General features: G+C 38.7%; 3 protein-coding genes across 3 annotated transcripts; 2 read left to right on the plus strand and 1 right to left on the minus strand.

Moving 5' to 3' along the window:
• Positions 1–1322: 1322 nt before the first annotated feature.
• Positions 1323–3340, minus strand: LOC148292590 (uncharacterized). Its single transcript, XM_088244948.1, has one exon. The coding sequence runs from the start codon at positions 3258–3260 to the stop codon at positions 1665–1667; it is 1596 nt and encodes a 531-aa protein (XP_088101074.1). The 5' UTR covers positions 3261–3340; the 3' UTR covers positions 1323–1664.
• A 4153-nt stretch (positions 3341–7493) lies between these two features.
• On the plus strand, positions 7494–8089 carry LOC110753737 (chaperone protein dnaJ 11, chloroplastic). Its single transcript, XM_021954689.2, has one exon. The coding sequence runs from the start codon at positions 7658–7660 to the stop codon at positions 8009–8011; it is 354 nt and encodes a 117-aa protein (XP_021810381.1). The 5' UTR covers positions 7494–7657; the 3' UTR covers positions 8012–8089.
• Positions 8090–13423: 5334 nt separating this feature from the next.
• On the plus strand, positions 13424–16020 carry ARO1 (armadillo repeat only 1). The gene has a single exon (XM_021954690.2). It carries the CDS (start codon positions 13860–13862, stop codon positions 15921–15923), a length of 2064 nt encoding a protein of 687 aa, XP_021810382.2. The 5' UTR covers positions 13424–13859; the 3' UTR covers positions 15924–16020.
• Positions 16021–19571: the final 3551 nt, after the last annotated feature.

Raw genomic sequence — 19571 nt, forward strand, 5'->3', positions numbered from 1 at the left:
CCGTCCCGCAAAAATGACGACCGGTCGTTTTAGACAAAAGTTTTTTTTTTTTAGTAGAACTCAAGTACATGAGCATTGAGATTCTTTCTCAATTTGAGATGTCGCTGACCAATTGGGAAGACGTGCAACTTTTCAGACACGAGATTCATTTCGTAACCGTAATAATTTGCATTTACGCCATAATTATATGTAAAATAATTTAATTACAAAAGTATGAATGACTTGAGTTCATTGCTTTTTACATTAATCTTCTCAATAAGTATATCCAAATTTTTTAAACTTCGTTTTATTTTTCCACATACATATATAATTGGAAATTAGATATAACAAGTACATATATTCAACAAAAGTAGAGTTGCCAATATATTTACACTAACGTAATTACATTACAAGAAATTACCAATACTAAAACATATGAAGCAACAAATAAATTGCATTATTCATCATCCGAACTATAATAACCTTCGTTGTCTTCGCTATCATCACTTTCAGTCTCCCAATCATCCTCATCCTCATCCTCCTCCTCCATAACTACATCGTATCTAGGAAGATCACCGAGGTCAATTGTAATGGATTGAATTGGTATTTCTCTTGAAGACACTCCTTCGAGCTGAAATGGTTCCTGAACAACATTTGTATCGCGAAGCATTTCCGCATCATTTTCCATGCCAGATTCTGACCGTTGGTCAGCTACATCGACGTCAGATGGGTCTAGTTCTGGTATAGCATATACGTTCCTGTGATCCATTTGCTGAACAACTTTCCACCCGCTCCCTGCTTTAGGGTCATCTACATAGACAATTTGTTTTGCCATGTTTGCCAAAATGTATGGGTCGTCATCGTACCAAGTTCTGTTCATGTTCACAGATAGTAACCCTTGATCGATTTTAACACTTCCCTGCCTATTTGGGTTTGTATCAAACCATCGACACTTAAACATGATGACTTGGTATCGGTCTTTGTAAAGCAATTGCACGACAGTTGTGAGTTTGCCATAGAAATCAATGTCTGTACTTTCCCCTCCACCTGGAACATGGACACCGCTGTTTTGCGTACACAACTTGTCATCTCGTGCAGTTCCTAAAAACTTGACGCCATTAACATGACAACCCGAGAATAATTCAGCTCGAATTGGGCCGAATGCCAAGTTATACAACTCTTCACTGTAAGTGGGGGAATTATCTGATTTCAACTTATTCACCTAATATTATACAACAACATTCACATGTTAGTTTGAGAAAATGAAATACTACAATATATATGTCAATTACAAAACACTTAAAACTTACATATTCCAAAAACCATTTTGGAAACAATTCACGGTGTTTCTTGGAATACAAATGCGATGGATGTTCTCGCTTCATCATCTCTTCATGCTCATCTAAATATGGCATTATCTCATCACAATTGTTCAATACGAACCAATGCGCCACCTCCATGTCATTTTTGGAAAACGACTCTCCTCGTACAGGATCTCCAAAGGGTCGTGCACTTTGGGCAAAAACAGAAAGTTGCTCATTTCTCACACCTCTTTTAAATACGTGTCCACAAAAAGCCGTGTCCACGTCTTTTAAATACATTCCACGTCTTTTAAATACATTCCACAAAAAGTAAGCGCCTCATATTGAACCCAAGCCTCTACAATTGATCCTTCGGGCTTCGCTCTATTGCGTACGCTTTTTTTCAGCTCTCCGAGTAGCCTGCCAAAATAAAATGAAAAGATGCAAATTAGCAAGTAGGAAGCATGAGATAATGATGCTTACACGAATGATGATGATTATATACCTTTCTATTGGATACATCCAGCGATAGTTGACTGGACCAGCAAGCAATGCCTCTTCTGGTAAGTGAACCATCACATGAATCATACTCGTGAAGAAAGCCGGAGGAAATATCATCTCAAACTTACATAAGACTTGGACAATGTCATGGCGCAACTGATCAATGTCTGTCTTTCGCAACGTTTTTGCCGTCAGTTGGGAAAAAAATCTGGACAACAATATGATTGGCTTCACTACATCTTCCGGCAATAGGTGTCGAATCCCCACAGGAAGTAGGCGTTGCATAAACACATGACAGTCATGGCTCTTGAGTCCAGTAAATTTACCCCTGTCAACATTCACGCAACGTGCGATATTTGAAGCATATCCGTCAGGAAACTTAACAGACGAGACAAACTGTAGAAACTCTTTTCTGTCATTCGGTTTCATTGAAAAAAATGCAAGATCTCTTATAGCTTTATCAGTGCCCCTTTTCAGCCATAAACCCCTTCGTATGCCCATTCTTTCCAAATCAAGACGAGCTTTTATCGTGTCCTTTGTCTTCTCCTTGATATCTAGAATAGTTCCTATCAATGTGTCAAACACATTTTTCTCAACATGCATAACGTCGAGATTGTGCCTCAATTTTAGTTCCGACCAATATGGAAGCTCAAAAAGCATAGACTTGTGCGTCCAGTTCATATGTGTAGCAGGTCTTGTCCGACTAACTGTTTTCCCAAACGGAGCAAAATCCAAACCATTAAGCTGTTCCAAGATTTGATCACCGGACGATTCTCTAGGTCTTGCGCGACGCTCTTTGTTCCCGTCGAACTCTTTATCCTTTTCCCGCCACTCGTGGTCCCATGGCAACCATCTTCGATGCCCAAGGTAACACACTTTTCCAGCGTGCCAACCAGAAGTTACATCTTCCTTGCATACAGGGCATGCCATATAACCCTTTGTGCTCCACCCCGACACCATTGCATATGCGGGAAAATCATTCACAGTCCACATAACTGCCGCCCGCAAAGTGAACATCTTCCCAGTGGATTTATCGTACGTACGCACACTGTTGGTCCATAAATCCTTGAGCTCATCAACCAACGGCCTTAAGTACACATCAATTGACCTGCCAGGATCCTCAGTTATCAAAACAGTCATCATCATGTACTCTTTTTTCATGCATTTCCAAGGCGGCAAATTATATGGGAATACGAAAATTGGCCAAGTGCTGTGGTGTTGGTTTAGAACCCCGTACGGATTGAATCCATCAGTGGCAAGTCCCAACCTAACATTTCGGGGATCAGCAGCAAACTCGGGGAACGTTCGATTGAACTCTTTCCATGCCTCCCCATCTGCAGGATGCCGCATCACATCGTCGTCTACCCGTTTTTCCTTATGCCATCTCATGTCTGTGGCAGTATGCGTCGACATATACAATCGCTGCAATCTTGGCTTCATGGGCAAATAACGCATCACTTTTTGTGGAACCTTAGTCATTCTATTCTGAGACGTCTGTTTGAACCTCGACTCATTGCATATAGGGCATGTATCCAATGTTTCATACTCTTTGTAGAATAACATGCAATTGTTTTTGCAAGCGTGGATTTTTTCATAACCCAATCCAAGACCACTCAACATCTTCTGTGCATGTCTGTGGTCTTTCGACAAACAATTGTCCGTCGGAAGCATTCTCTTGAAAACCCCCAAAAAGTAATCGAAACACAGGTTCGACATACGATACTTTATTTTTCCGTGCATTAGCTCCACAATCGCCGTAAGAACGGAAAAGCTCTCGCACCCCGGATATAACTCTTGGTTGGCATTTCTTAACAGTTCTTCATACTGTTCAAACTCTGCACTATCCATTGGTGTAGGCACGTCATCTTCCCCTTCCTGATTGCTGCTGGTTGATGCAAATGGAAAAGCATCATGTATAATATCCATGACTTGTTCATTAGCATCCACAATAGGTTCAACATTGTCCACTCTTGTGGCCCTTGAAGACGAACCAATGTCTAATTGTTCCCCGTGATGGTTCCACCTGCTGTATGTCTCAATCATTCCATTCCTTACTAAATGAAATTGAACATTTTCAATTGTATCCCACAACATGTTGTTACACCTCCTACAAGGACATCTGATTCTAGTTGCACCCGGGTTGTGTGACCGTGCAAAGTGAATAAATTCCTCGATTCCATCCAAGTATTCGTCTGTGCACCTGTTAGGGTTCTGTATCCACCTTCTGCTCATAATTCCTGGAACCACAATCACAATACAACAATTATGTTGTATTCTTAGAAAATCACAACGTCACCTTATGCCTCCGGTAAGGGCCCTATCCCATTCGGAAATGCATAGTCATGCCACGTAATTTACAGCTACATGAGATTAGATTTCGACGTGGATGAATTTCGGCAGCATCTCGCTACAGTTCTTGAGGTGTACCGTAGATATCAAATCCCTACGTACCACCCGAAGAACGTACCGAGATGACACCGAAATCTCCACAATCGAAACCTAATCCTGTAGCTGTAAACTACGTGACACGACTATACATTTCCAAACTGTCCAAAATATGGGACAATTCAAGAATTAATTGGACCGTAGTCGTGGTTTACCCACCCATGCGCGGTCCAACTAACCTCGAACGGGAACTAAGCTTTACAATAAAAAATGTATGAAGTTAATTTCAATTAACTTCGTACATTGCCGTGCATAATTTAACAACAGAATACAAATATAATTTCACAAAAACAATATATAAATAAATTAAATTGATATTTTAAATAAATACAAAACAAATAAAATACCTTCTTCAATATGTCCTGAACTGATTTGCACCTGAGAAAATGGAGAGAACGGAGAGAGAGAGGGGCAGAAGCAGAGGCAAACTGATTTTTTCAGTTTGCCTCTGCAATGGCTGAAATGAATCTGTTATAGAAGACGGCTTTGCGCGACGAAGGCTTAATTCGTCGCGCAAATTCCATTTCAGCGACGTGCAAAGTCCTGCCGACATCACATCTTTGCGCGACGAATATATTATTCGTCGCACAAGCCAAATTCCGTCGCGCAACATCGACATGCTTGGCGCGCAAAGACCTGCCGACATCACACCTTTGTGCGACGCCAAAATCGTTTCGTCGCACAAGAATTTAGTCGCGCAATAGAGAATTTCCGTCGCGCAAAAGTTCAGTTTTACACGCACGCAGCCACGCTAGCCTCCTTGCGCGACTACTTTATTTTCGTCGCGCAAAGTTGTGGCGCGAAACACCTGGAACACTGTTTGTTTTCCCGCAATTTATTTTGCGCGACGTATGGATTTTTGGGTCACGCAAAACATCATATGGCGACGAATAACTTATCGTCGCGCAAAAGTTCCTAGCGCGACTAATACGTCCTCGTCGCGCAATCAGTTGTCGCGCAAACGTGTTAATTTATAACATTTGAATATTTTGTCCCATTTCTAGATCTCTGAATATTTGTTATTTGCGATTTTTGGGGTATACAATCTCACAGTATATACAAACACGTTTAACGGTTGGATCGTTGAAATTAGTTTTCTAGAGTTGAATGAACACTTTTTAGTTTCAAAACATATTTCGCGCTGTTCTCTTTGTAGGGAAATTGATAACCCTGAAATTTATTCGTATGGAGGTTAATAACCATAAAAAAAGATTCTCCTCTACCATTCCCATAATTAAAAGGGTATGAATGATGATCTTCACTAAAATCAATGAAAAATATATGATTTAGATGGCAAAATTAAAATTAAGGCTTAGGATTAATGGTTTTGTATATCGTACTTTGCGCGACGGATAGTGTTTTGTCGCGCAAAGATGTCATTTGCGACAAGTTCAGTCGTCGCGCAAGAATTAGGCGCCAGAATGTTTGTTCGCGGTTTTTTCCCCTTGTTTTACGCGACGGTCGTTTGTTCTGTCGCGCAAAGTTGTTTGGCGCGACAAAATTTATTGGTCGCTCTATTTTTTGCGCTACGCATATGATTGTCCGTCGCGCGATGATCTTTTATACGACGAAATTGCTTCGTCGCGCTTGTTTGCGCTACGCATATGATTGTCCGTCGCGCGATGATCTTTTATGCGACGAAAGTTCTTCGTCGCTCTACTTTGCGCTACGCAGATGATTATCCGTCGCGCGATGATCTTTTATGCGACGATTTTGTCTTCGTCGCGCAAACTATCGTCGCGCAAATAGAAAAATGTAGTAGTGCAGGGCATATCAAAAGTATTTTTGGTAGTTAAATAAGATGTACTTTTTTAATTTTAGGGTTTATTTAGCAACACTCATTATTTATGGGAGTGGAAACATAAATGTGCAATGATGAATTATTCATTTGACTTAATTAGGTAATTGGAAAACGGTTAGCAACCAAATAAAGATCTAGTGACATGATTTGTAAATAAATCAATCTACATGGACACATTTTATCCTAATTTAAAATTAAGTTTTACTTAAACATTGCATTATTGTTAGGTTATTGTCTAAATTTTAAACCCTATATACTAACTCGTATGGTCCGTCCCTTCTCCAATGCATTCCTCACCACCGTCCGTCATGCACATGAAGCAATGTCATTTCTAGCCACCGTCATGCTCATGCACATGAAGCAAGGATCTAGACAACTGTTGAACATCCGTTTCTACTAGATTACAAGACTTCGTTCTCAATCTAAACCCAAAAAAATTCAAAGATCAAGGGGGGGAAAAATCAAATGCAAAAACATATGAATTCAAATTACACTGAAACTATGAAACCCTTCAAAAAAATTCTCAACCCCACTACTAGAACAAGGAAAACTCTTAGTGCAGTTCCTAAAGATAAACAAGAACACAATCATCAATTAAATTTAGCCACCGAATACCATGCCCATATAGGGGACATGCCTTTATTATATATTTTACTTTTCCTTTTCATTTTCTGTTCTCCCACCTAGGTAGGCACACAAGTTGTGGACCCAAAAAGACTCCTAATTTCTCGGTTCTTTTTAAATAAAGTGGGCTCCTCCTGTTAAAAATGAATGATATATTTTTACTCGCAACTTTAATTTAAGGTGTTCATTTACCATCCTTTTCAGCGCTTGATATCTGTCTATGAGCCTAATTATAATGAACTTTTTAATTTATATTTGTGAAATCATGATTATGCTCATAAACCTGTGTCAAATACTAAAAAAAAAATGTTAAGAGTATACCATAGATTAAAGTGATATAAGTGAAAATGCTCACATAAAAGAATGCCCTAAGTCCTAGAGACCAAATGGCAGGTGAGGTGGGGCCAATGAAAAATACCTCGGCCAAGGAACAACTCATAAGTGGATAGTCATATCATTACAATGCCAAAAAGAGTGGGCCCAGCTTTATCTGTATATACAGTTTTGGGCAAGTGGGACCCGTGAAGAAAGGAGATGCCTATCCATACAAGGAATCACCTGAGTCAGCACAGTGCAGCATCCTATATGGATAAGCCCTTTGCATAGTTGTAACTTACAAGAACAACACAATTTTGTGTACAATCCGATTCCGTGTTATTAATTATCTTTGCATCTAAGAAAAATGCAGATCATATGAGAAAAAAGGAAATGATATTTAATAATGCAGATAGAAGTTAGTTTTGTGGACCATTTATATGCAGAACTATGATTCGGAAAATTATAAGTAAATCTTGAATACGTGTAATCATCGACAACAACAGATATCAATATTGCATTATAGGACTCAATTTATTTCAACTAGGTTTTCCAGCTCTATATAAACCAACACATACCTCTCTCATATTCAATTCCTCAAGCACTACCTTAACATTTGCCTCAATCCTCTCACCGCAATTTCCTGCCTCAAAACCCAGCACTTAACCAACAAGGTTTCAAAACTCCATCCATGGCTGCAGTTAGTTCAACTTCCACACTGTACGAGGTTCTTGGCCTCACAATGGGTGCAAGTGGGCATGAGATCAAGGCAGCCTACAGGAGGCTAGCCAGAAGCTGCCACCCAGATGTTGTGGCCATGAACCAAAAACAAACGTCCGCTAATGAGTTCATGAAAATCCATGCAGCTTATGCAACCCTATCAGACCCTGATAAAAGAGCAGAATATGATAGGGATCTCTACATGTGTCCACAGCCTTTTCGCTCTTCTTCGTATTCGTCGGCGAGCATGGCGGCTGCCGCCTCGGCAATGGCGGGGTCTTCGAGACGGACTTACCGGAATTGGGAGACCGATCAGTGTTGGTAGCTCAAAACAGAGAAAACAAGGGAACCCCCTCTTTTACTTATATATTTTATGTTACAATATTGCTGCTTCTTTTCTTTATGATTTTTTTGGTGGACAAATGTTGTCTGAAATGAACAGAACATCAAACATGACACATCAAAACCAACTAACCAACTAATAATTAACAGATCCCTCTAGCATTATTTATTTGTTTTATGGATTTTTTCAGATTAAACTAAGGGGAGACACATGCAGCAACAGCACCAAGAACAATTAATAATGGTGAAAAACAAAAGAAAAAAGAAAAAAGAAAACCAAGAGAAAAGAAACAAGTTACTCATCTGTGGCCACAAATGAGTCTGTTTTCAACTATATAAGTCACCATCAGGCATGAATTCACATGGAGCACCTCCCTTTTGGTGTCATTGTTTCATTTTTCTTTAGTTGCGTGGACCAGAACAATCCAAATTCAACCTTATCTGGTTTCAATCTAAGTGCTTTTATTTTATGCACCTCCCTCTCAGAATTTGATCTTTCTATTCTTTGATGGATAATTTGATTGGTAATTTCAAGTCAAACAATTAGATGGAGACATTGGGGGTTTCTTTTACTACTTTATTCAATATCCAATCCAACAAGTTAAACTATTAGATGGACAAGTCCAAATTAGTATTTGAAGCTCTTGAGATCTCTGTCTTTTGAATATTTTTAGAGTTATCTAATCTTAAATTATGGAGTCATTCTATATAGTGAGAGTCTTATCTAAGTTCCTTAGATAAGGTTATATCTCTTAAACGTTGAATCAAACTAACCAATATGATTTAATAACTAACCGATCTCATCTAACGACCTTATAGAAATCTGCTAAATTATGTCTAAACCTATTTTCATTTTGGGCCTGTTATCAAATTAGGACCAGCTTCAGTCATGGGCTTATATTGTCTCCAGGCCCCTCTTGTGACTAGAGAATCAATGAAGGCCTCCCCTCATCAAGCCTTTTTCATGGAGAATGGCCATATGGTAAGTGACCCTGCCACAATTGGTCTATTTAGAGCACCTCCACCCCAAAGGGTAAGGGCAAGGCAAAGGCAAGGCAAGGTTTGATACTATTTATGTGAATAGTATCAGCCTCGCCTTTTTTGGTTCCACCTCAAATGGCAAGGATAAGGGCAATTACTATTCATTTTAATTTGTTTTATATTTTTTATACTTAAACCATTAATTTTGGCATGAGAAGTGAAAAATAGGACCAAGTATTTATATATAAAAAAATTCTGAAAATTTTGGTATTTTTTTCAATTTTTTTTTAATATTTCTTAGTTGTTGACATCATCAATGATGTTAGCAAACCCAAACAAGATTTGACTTTGGGCCTACCCTGGCTTGTGGCCCCTATTAACTGCCTAATCTTGCCTTTGTGTGCTGGAGCCAAAGGCTGGGCCTAGGCCCCCTCCTACCCAGGCAAACTAGCAGCGCTGGAAGTGCTCTTACGAGAGGGACACCACTTCACTTGGCACTCAAAAAATGAAAAGACAAAAAGGAACCCTTTAGTCAATGGATGAAAAGAGTCAGTTCGATGATGATGGAGAATCAAAGTTACAGTAGCAGCAATCATGTCTCTTTAATGGTAGAAAAATTTAGAGTTTTTAACATACAAGAGAGTCCAAAAGAAAAGTTATGTTTTAGGTTTGTTATGGATCAAGTATGTATGATGTATGTTATGCTTGTTAAATTTCCATGTCGAGGTATTGTGAAAATCAAGAAATTCTAACTTCTAAGTTTTTAGATTATGGCTTGTGTCTAATTATGAACCTACTCAATATACTTTTCACCCTCCATTTGAATGAGAGAAAATAACTCGGAATTTAGTTAAAAGTATGGAATTGAAAAGGAGAAATTAACAATTTCCTTGTTTTGTAACTTAAACGCAAAATTTATTAAATGATGCGTGGAAAAAATCGTGGAAATTGGGGCATCAAATTCCCGAGTTTAATTTCCACCAAAATATATGTCATTTTACAATTTTCATAGTACCATTTACAAAATTCGACATACATAAATCCAAACACTGAAATCTTCAATTGCCAGAAATTGAAATTATGGAAATCTAAATTCTGTCATTTTAGAATTATATGTCATTCATTCATCCAAACGGAGGGTTGGGGATGATAATTCCTCCCTCATTACTCCTAGAGCAATTTCTAAATTGGTGTACACCAAGAAGGAAAGAAGGCGCATTCAGCTAAGCGTCATGTACTGGAAAAAGTACGTAGAATTAGAACTCTCGAGAGTCATCTATAGGAAATTAAAAGAAAACCATCTTCTGTCATATTCATAATGAAGTACATTGCGAAATATCCACACACACACATATTATTAAACTGGTTGGAGAAGAAGAAGGACAACATTAATTAACTCAAAATTAGCAAGTGACCTAGGTTTCTAATGTCCCTATCTAGCTAGCAACTAATTAGCATATGTAAATTGGATTGATTGAACATTTACCCTAGTATATGCCACGTACCCTAATCAACCATCTTATCCCAGTTCATGAAGCAAGCCAGTAAAAAAATTTGGTTTCTTGTAAATTCCACAGAAAAGCATCCAATGTTTTCATCACCCCGATTGGTTCAGTAGTTTTCAAACAACCCGACAAGCAAGAATGAAGAGGAAAGTTCCAAGTCTGTAAAAATTTCAGGCACTCATTTTTGTCATGTGTCCTTCTTAGAAGGCAGTTTATTAATTATTTTCCCTCTGAAAAATATATTCATGCATTGTCAGCTTCACTCATTTAATTTCTATTTTACAGTACGAATTAACTTGTGTGGTTAGTTTGTTGGTGTAAGAATTTCCTTGAGCCTTTGCATTTAGTCCTCTCCACCTTTATCCGTCGGTCCATGAATTTGCTTGAACATGCATATCAATGGCTCAACTTTGAATCAAAGGTGTTGTAGCGGAACTTGGGTCGGATACCAATTATTGTACAAACGAGCTCAATATGAGTCTATAATTTGTGTAAACTATGCACCGATATAGGCTCCACGTTAACCACCTAGATTCAATATGCGGGTTGAGTTAAGCCCAATGAACCTCTAAATGTGTGGTTTCAACTTAAAAGGTCATGAACCACCTATATTTGAACTGTATATTATTGTTGTATTCCATAGTTCTATAATATATTTTTGTTATTGAATTAAACAAAGAAAAATGATGATGATGGTGACCGAATTCAATCCTAATTTATCTTAGGGATTCGACAGAAAAGCCAACTCTAGATTCATTGTTAACATATTTTTGGACATTATTAGATAATAAAATTGACAAGTCTGGTGAGTACATGTAAATTGTGTATACGGGGGTCCCCTTACCCCACTGGACAACTTCGTGAAGAACGGAGGAAAATCCAGAGCATTCCATGAGAGGCATCAACCTCGCCTTGGCTTGGTCTTTCTGGAATCTTCACTGCGCTTTCCATGGACACAGCGCTGATTGATTGCCTCGTCAAATCTCCCATCATACATGGCGGAGCCAGAAGCTAATATGTGGGGGGGGGCCAGTACTATAATTTCGAGATGATATAAAGTTATATTTTAACTAATATCGCAAATGATGCTTAAGAAATAATGGAATTTTGATGGAGTTTTGGGGCCACAGCCATAGGTAGGCCTGCATGTGGCTCCGCCCTATGCCCATTTTCAACTGGTGCTAGTGCTACCCTGTAGCCTGCCCCCACACAGCCATATAAACTTGCTTGCTGATATGGATGGTTTAAAAAAGGTTTCTTGAGAGTTTGGCTTTGCCTGTGATTCCTATATATGTTTTGCCTCAATATGAGATTGTGCTAAGACTACATCTACATGGGGTTCTTTCGAAGTTTTTAACCGGTTGGAGAAAATGACTATAAAATTAAAGCTATGAGTATTCTTAAGTTAGACGCCATGTCGATTACTGATTATTGATGTACGTGAGACTCACAATAGACGCCATGTCGATTACTAATTATTAATGTACGTGAGACTCACAATGCATTTACGTTTAAATTTAGTCTTTGTATGATTACGACCCACCTTTGCATTATTCTTAAAGCTATACATATATCTAATCCTATGTTGTTTTAAGGCTATATATCAGTTTAGTTAGGGTTCTTATTAAGGGCATGGCAGCTATAAATTAATTAAAAATCCTAAGAGTTATTTACACTAATACTCTTGAGGTTTTCGAATTTTTCACAAAACTCCTTAAGGTTTTAGAAATTACACAAACACCTCTTGGGTTTATAAATTGTTTTCACAAAACTCTTTTTCATTGATTTTTCATCCATAGATGGATGATTTTATACTAAAAAAAAATCTATAAATGACAAAGTTGGCCTTTGAGATTAGATTGCATATACTTCATTGAGGTTAATTTTGTCATTTGCATAAGTTTTTTTTATTAAATAAATTCATCAATTTTTGGACAAACAATCATCGAAAATGGATTTTGTGAAAACAAACTAAAACCTCAAGAAGTGTTCGTGTAATTTTTGAGACCTGAACGAGTTTTGTGAAAATATAAGAAATCTCAGGAAGTATTAATGTTTACATCCTTCACGCAAACCAAAATGATAAGTAATTCAGCCTTCAAATCACTTGAGAAAGACCAAAAATTTGCCAATGGTAATTTCGGATAATATATGTGCAAAAAAATCACTAGAGCATATGTGAGGTAAAAAAAAATCAATCAAGCAAATGTGTCTTCTTCTCTGACAAGTGTCAACCACCACAAACGTGTAAGAACTATAAATGAGCGAAATTATGTTGTCTGGTTGAAATCGATCCCCAGTGAAAAATCCAAAAGAAGAAAAAGTTTGCTACATGGAGATATGCATGTGACATTAGAAAGGTATAAGTAAGTAAGGATACGTATAGCAAATGTTAAGCATAATTTCATGTTTACGAAAAGGTTAAAAGTTGAATTAGAACTCCCCACTTTGTTGTTGGTCGAGTAGGATTTGATTACTTATAAGAAACCACATTTACTTCACCGACAATATATGTTGGATTGTTTAGTTTTTTAACCAGCGATATTAGGGGTGAGGAAAATCGAACATAATACTTATAATACTTCGAATGCAGAGAGAGAATATATCTATTAAAAATACTTATGATGATAAATGCTTTTGGTAGTAGCGTTTTCATTATAATTATAATTTTTTTTTTTTTATATTTTTTAAAATATATATATATATATATTTTTTTTACAACTGATATTGGAAGAGTGAGATTCGACCCCGCATTGCAAAAGTACAATAATGTCTTCAAACGTAAATAATAACAGAAAATTTGGACCCATCTTCATTAACGTTATTCCCAAATCCATTTGAAACTCCAAGGCAGGTTTTTTTTTTTTGTACAAAAAAAATTCCAAGGGAGAGTTGAACTTGAGACCAATCAATTGGCATGCTATATATAACGTGAAAGAAGAAATGCTAGTTTTTTCACATGAAAGTTGGAGAAAAACCCGTTTCACCATAGCCAATAGCTCCTCTTCCTCCTCCCTCTCCTACCGGCGGCTCCACCCTCCACCTCAACCACACAACCACCGCCATCACTGAAACCCGGATGGGAATGCAGACCCTTCCCTAACCATCGCCAACCCAAAAAACAAAGAAACTCCATCTGCCATAGAAATTCATATGATACCATTGTTACGTTAGAATTGCCTTGATTAAACTTTGCATGAACATGTAACAACAGGGGTCACATTGCATCGTTCACATTATCTGACGAAAAACCCATTTCGAATTTGGGATTTTCCGATGTGGGTTTCTTCTTTTTGAAGGTGTTTGATCTGGTTTTGAAGGTTTTGTATTTCTTGGGGGGCGGCCATGGCGGCAATTGTGAAGGAGATCCTGGCAAGGCCAATCCAATTGGCGGACCAGGTGACCAAGGCCGCCGACGAGGCACACTCTTTCAAGCAAGACTGCGCCGAGATCAAATCCAAAACGGAGAAGCTCGCCGGCCTCCTCCGACAGGCGGCGCGTGCGAGCAACGAGCTCTACGAGCGCCCCACGCGCCGCATCATCGACGAGACGGAGCAAAACCTTGACAAGGCCCTCACCCTCGTCATCAAGTGCCGAGCCAACGGCCTCATGAAGCGCGTCTTCACCATCATCCCCGCCGCCGCGTTCCGCAAGACCGCGCAGCAGCTCGAGAACTCGATCGGCGACATGTCGTGGCTCCTCCGCGTCTCCGCGCCCTCAGGCGACCGCGACGACGTGTACCTCGGCCTCCCTCCGATTGCCTCCAACGAGCCCATCTTGTGTTTGATATGGGAACAGGTCGCGATTCTCTACACTGGGTCTACCGAGGACCGAGCGGATGCGGCAGCTTCTTTGGTGTCCTTGGCCAAAGACAACAATAGGTACGTCAAGCTCATCATCGAAGAAGGTGGCGTGCCTCCGCTGCTGAAGATGGCCAAGGAAGGAGGACAGGAAGGTCAAGAGAACGCCACGAGGGCAATCGGGTTGTTGGGTCAGGACCCGGAAAGCGTCGAACAGATTGTGAACGCTGGTGTGTGCCCGGTGTTTGCGAAAATACTCAAAGAAGGGCACATGAAAGTGCAGGCTGAGGTTGCATTGGCTGTGTCTGAATTTGCCGATAGGCATCCGAAATGCCAAGACCCTTTTGCTCAGAACAATGTGATACGATTGCTCGTCAGCCATCTCGCTTTCGAGACGATCCAGGAGCATAGCAAGTACGTAATCCCCAACAAGCAGCAATTGTCGATACATTCGATTGTGATGGCAAACAACAATCCGAATAGAAATGAGTATGATCATAATAAACACAATACGGCTCAAGTTTCACACCCGATTACGGGGAATCACAACCCAATTAATCAAATGCAGAGCGTTGTTAGTAGCACTCTGGCTTTGAAGAAAAGCCCGAACCCTAGCCCTGGCCACGGCCACGATCAGAGCCCTGGCCACAGCCACGGTCACAGCCCTGGCCCTAGCCATGGCCAGGGGATGAAGCAGCCCGGACTTCATAATCAGAATCAAAACCAGAATCAAAATTACAATTTCAGTCCCCATCATCATCACCCTCATCCTAACCACAACAATGCAAAGCCACACCACCCCAATCATGTGGCGCTATCGGGGGCTAGCATCAAGGGGAGGGAGTATGAGGACCCGGAAACCAAGGCAAAAATGAAGGCTATGGCAGCCAGAGCGCTTTGGAAGCTAGCCAAGGGGAATGTCGCCGTGTGCCGTAGCATCACGGAGTCAAGAGCGCTTTTGTGTTTTGCAGTTTTGCTAGAAAAGGGTTCTGAGACAGTTCAGGAGTATTCTGCCAAAGCGTTGATGGAGATCACGGCGGTGGCCGAGCAAAATGCAGACTTGAGGCGCAATGCCTTCAAGCCCACATCCCCTGCCTGCAAAGCTGTGGTTGAGCAATTGCTGAAAATTATAGAAGAGGGAAACTCACACCTCCTCGAGCCCTGCATCCAAGCTGTTGGCAACTTGGCAAGGACTTTTCGAGCAACGGAAACAAGGCTAATCGGGCCATTGGTGAAGCTGCTCGACGAAAGAGAGACAGACGTTTCCGCGGCGGCTGTGATTGCACTTAACAAATTTGCCTGCACTGAAAATTTTCTCCATCTCAACCACTGCAAAGCCATTATAGATGCAGGCGGTGCCAAGCACCTAATTCAACTGGTTTACTTTGGGGAACAAATGGTTCAGATTCCTTCCCTAATTCTCCTCTGTTACATTGCATTGCATATTCCAGACAGCGAAACACTTGCTCAGGAGGAGGTGCTTATTGTGCTTGAATGGTCATCAAAGCAGGCTCATCTGGTTAATGAACCCTCAGTTGAAACAATATTACCAGAAGCCAAAAGTAGGCTGGAACTTTATCAGTCCAGAGGGACAAGAGGGTTTTACTGATGTAATCTTAAGTTGTACAATATTAATTTCTTTAGGGAAATATAAAACAGAAATTCCAGTGTTAAATGTATGTCTTCTTGTCCTCATTTTTGTTAAGGTGCACATATATATGTTTGATATATATGTGAATTTTAATTTAATTTCTATTTCTTTTTTCTTTTTCCATTGTCCTAATTGCTCAAGCTCAACTTTCAACGTGTTTGTAGTCTTCTTCTTTCTTTTTCTTTTTTTCTGAATTTTTCTGCAGGGATAGCAGGTGTTGCAGCAGCTTTTCATCATTCTGGTGCCAGGGGATTGTGTTACAAAAATTGAGTGGAAATGTGAGAGAAATTGATATGACAGGATTTGGAAATGTGGAAATGTTAAGTTGAGTTAGATGATCTCTGTAAACTTCAGTTGAAAAGCTGTAGTCATTTGTATAACGAGTGCTGCAAAAGAGATGATCATTCAAGTGGTCTCTTCGACCTTCATGCAAAAACAAACTTGTTTGTCTAAGTAAGTACCCACAAAAATGATTAAAATACGAATAAGAACTCAATGGGGCAAGAGGAATGCAGCCCAAGTGATTAAAAGGTTTAACCCTCCACCGAGTTCTTGTGTTCGAATCACTGTCTTTCAATATCTCTTGTTCAACTCATGTTTATATGATCGGTCTCGTCGACCTTCGTGCAAAAACAAATTTGTCTCACATTGCTACTCGCTTATGTTTACGGCATGTGCACTAGTCCAGTAATACACAAAACTATTGTATGTATCGGTTATATATAACGTTAATATGTATGTAAATGTAAATATCATAAAAATCATACAAAACAAATCTCCTTCCTCGTTACTTTCCTTTCTAAATATTAAGCTGGATATGTAGATATACATATGCAAATTTTCTTTAATTCGAAGACATCTTAGTAGGATTGCAATTATTCAAAGTTTGTCCCAAGCTCACTTTGTTCAAGTACTTGATTCGTGCATATCATCACTGTCTTCATGTGCATCCCTTTTGAATGCATGGTGCCCAAATGCCATTAATGTTGGAAAGAAACAGGTCTCTTCTCCTACGCATTTCATGCCTAATACCTCCAAAAGGCATCATTCCTGAACGACAGATTTAACATTTCTTTGGAGCCATAGGGCACAAGTACCTCTGTTCCTGCTGTTCCAGAATTGCCCAGATGTAAGACTAGTCCATACGTCCCATGACAAAACGACACGAGGTACTCTTTTCATTTCGGGTGTATAATTCAAAATATTGTCGCACACACCCTGGCTGCCTGCCTGCCTACCGTGCTCAAGCTGATAACATGCAATGCAACATGCATTCACACACTGCACTCGTATGGTTTTCGTATCTCTCTCCTATTTGTGCTGGATAAAACAAAACTTCATACAAATTGTTATGTTCATATCGCATACATTTCATGTGGCGTATGTGATGCTTGAATTTTTTTTTTTTTTTAAATCTTAGCATTGTTGTGTGTCTTAACTTTTTGAAATTTTGATATGTCATCGTGATTATGTCGTATCGTAAATGTATTGCAGATTAAGTAGAATAAAAGAGGTGTTTCCAAAGGGAAAAACAACGTAGACTAAAAAGATGTAGTCATAAGCGTGTTTAATGTTGTGGTCTAAAGGCACATTTTGTAAGTCGAAGTCGAACTAGGCTGGATTATTTCAATTAAATTAGACAATTGTTATGATAGTTGTTCAATGAACTTATAAATGGTGAGAACATATTTATTATATACGACAACAATCAAACATATTATGTTTTACAAAGCACATCTAAAGAGATGAGACTCACAAGGACATGCTTGAATTTAACTTCAACCTAGTCTAAGTGGAGCCAATAAACGAGCCTTATATTCTATAACTATAACGGGTCATTTTATAGTGAGGGCCTAATTATGGCCCTTAGATGAGGTCCTATCTCTTAACCGTAAAATCATGCTAGTCAATTTAATCCAACGATTAATAAATAAGACCTCACTTAAGGACCATATATTAGACCCTCACTATAAAATTCTTGTAACTAACATCTTGCATCTCTTGTATGGGGCATGACAAAGTCAAACTCTCTCATCAATCTCTATGGGCCTCGGAATATCAGAGTTTGAAGAAGTCAAACCTTTGCTTAAGCCTTGCAAATATATGGGCCTCAAAATCCAGACCAAGACCGAAAAAAAAGGGCTATATAGATCACATGGTTTGATGGGTCCTGTATGTTTTTAATGCGTGGATCCATATATTTTTTTTCTTTTTTCTGATTTAACAAATTGATTTTAAAAAAAAACTCTTTTTTTATTTCTTTTTTTTATATAAATGAAAGACTAAACTACTCTAAATTAACCCAATATAGGAAGAGGAGAATTCGAATTTGGATGCAAGGGAGCGAGCGCATTACCCTAGCCAATTGGTGCTATACAAACTTGTTTTTTTTAAGACTTGTTTCCATCTCATAGTTTTAGCGCAAGTCCATTTGGGGACTTGCTAGCAAAGAACAAAAACCAAATGAGCGGCGTCGGTTGGTTAACCAATTCGTTATTGTCATGTCAAAGAACTAGTTAACTCTGACATACCATGGTTAATTAAGTCAACATTAACACAAAGTAAGAGAATCGGACTACGTGTATAAGGGTTTTATAACTTAAGTGGGTAAAACTAGTTACTATTGTATTTAAGGTTATGTGTTCGAATCCTCTTTTCTCTAATATCGTTTGCATAAAAAAGATGGTGAGGAGGCAAAAAGGCTCGTTCTCAAGAACTAGAAAACTTACATTACACCCAAGTAAAACTGCTCAAATGCAAACTCTCTGTGTTCAAATCTTCACAAGAGTCAAAAATTCTAGTTTACACTAAACACAAGGCTTGCAAGTTACTGTGAGAACAAAAACAATAATAATTAATTACTCTGCAAAATTATTGTTTGCACTATTCTCTATGAGTGCAAGAATCAAGTGAGTGGTAATAAAAAAAAAATTTCAATAATATTTGACTGACAAAGAAAACCAAAAGTAATAAACTTTACTGGAAATTGGTCCAATAATCTCCAGAGAAAAGTTGAAGTTTTCTCTTTGAATCATTTATCATTTCTTTTCCCCTTCTATGATGAAACTTCAAAGATGGAGAAGAAAATCTGACAAAGATGACAGAAAACGCTACCAAGGCAAATAAATTCATGGTGATTGTTTTTCTTTTTAAAAAAAATTATTTATAACTTTATCTTTCTGCAATTTCTTAAAGGGACATGCATCATGCATGGCAGATGCTTCCAAGCTTTTTAAGCTTTTTTAGTACGATCGTATCTCCATCCCTGCACAATATGTTTGACCCCTGGTTATTTTTCCAAAATTGACCCCAAAATTTAATATCAAAGATTTCTACATCTCTCCAAATTGGAAAATAGTGTTTATAAATTTGATCCAAATATTGAAAAATTGCATCTGAATTAAAATGTATTATGTATGAACTTAGAATCAGGTGACTCGTGAGGTTTATCTTAAACATTGATGATTAACTAACTTATTTTACATCTATGTAATCATATGATTTATTAATGAACTCCATAAACTTTATGAGTTGTATGTGTTGTTTTTCTTTCACAATTTTAGAAACTTTGTTGAGTTTTCTCGATTTTGTAGTATATTTAGGAGA

The sequence above is a fragment of the Prunus avium genome, chromosome 8, assembly GCF_965620075.1.
Source record: "Prunus avium chromosome 8, drPruAviu1.hap1.1, whole genome shotgun sequence".
NCBI lineage: Eukaryota > Viridiplantae > Streptophyta > Magnoliopsida > Rosales > Rosaceae > Prunus > Prunus avium.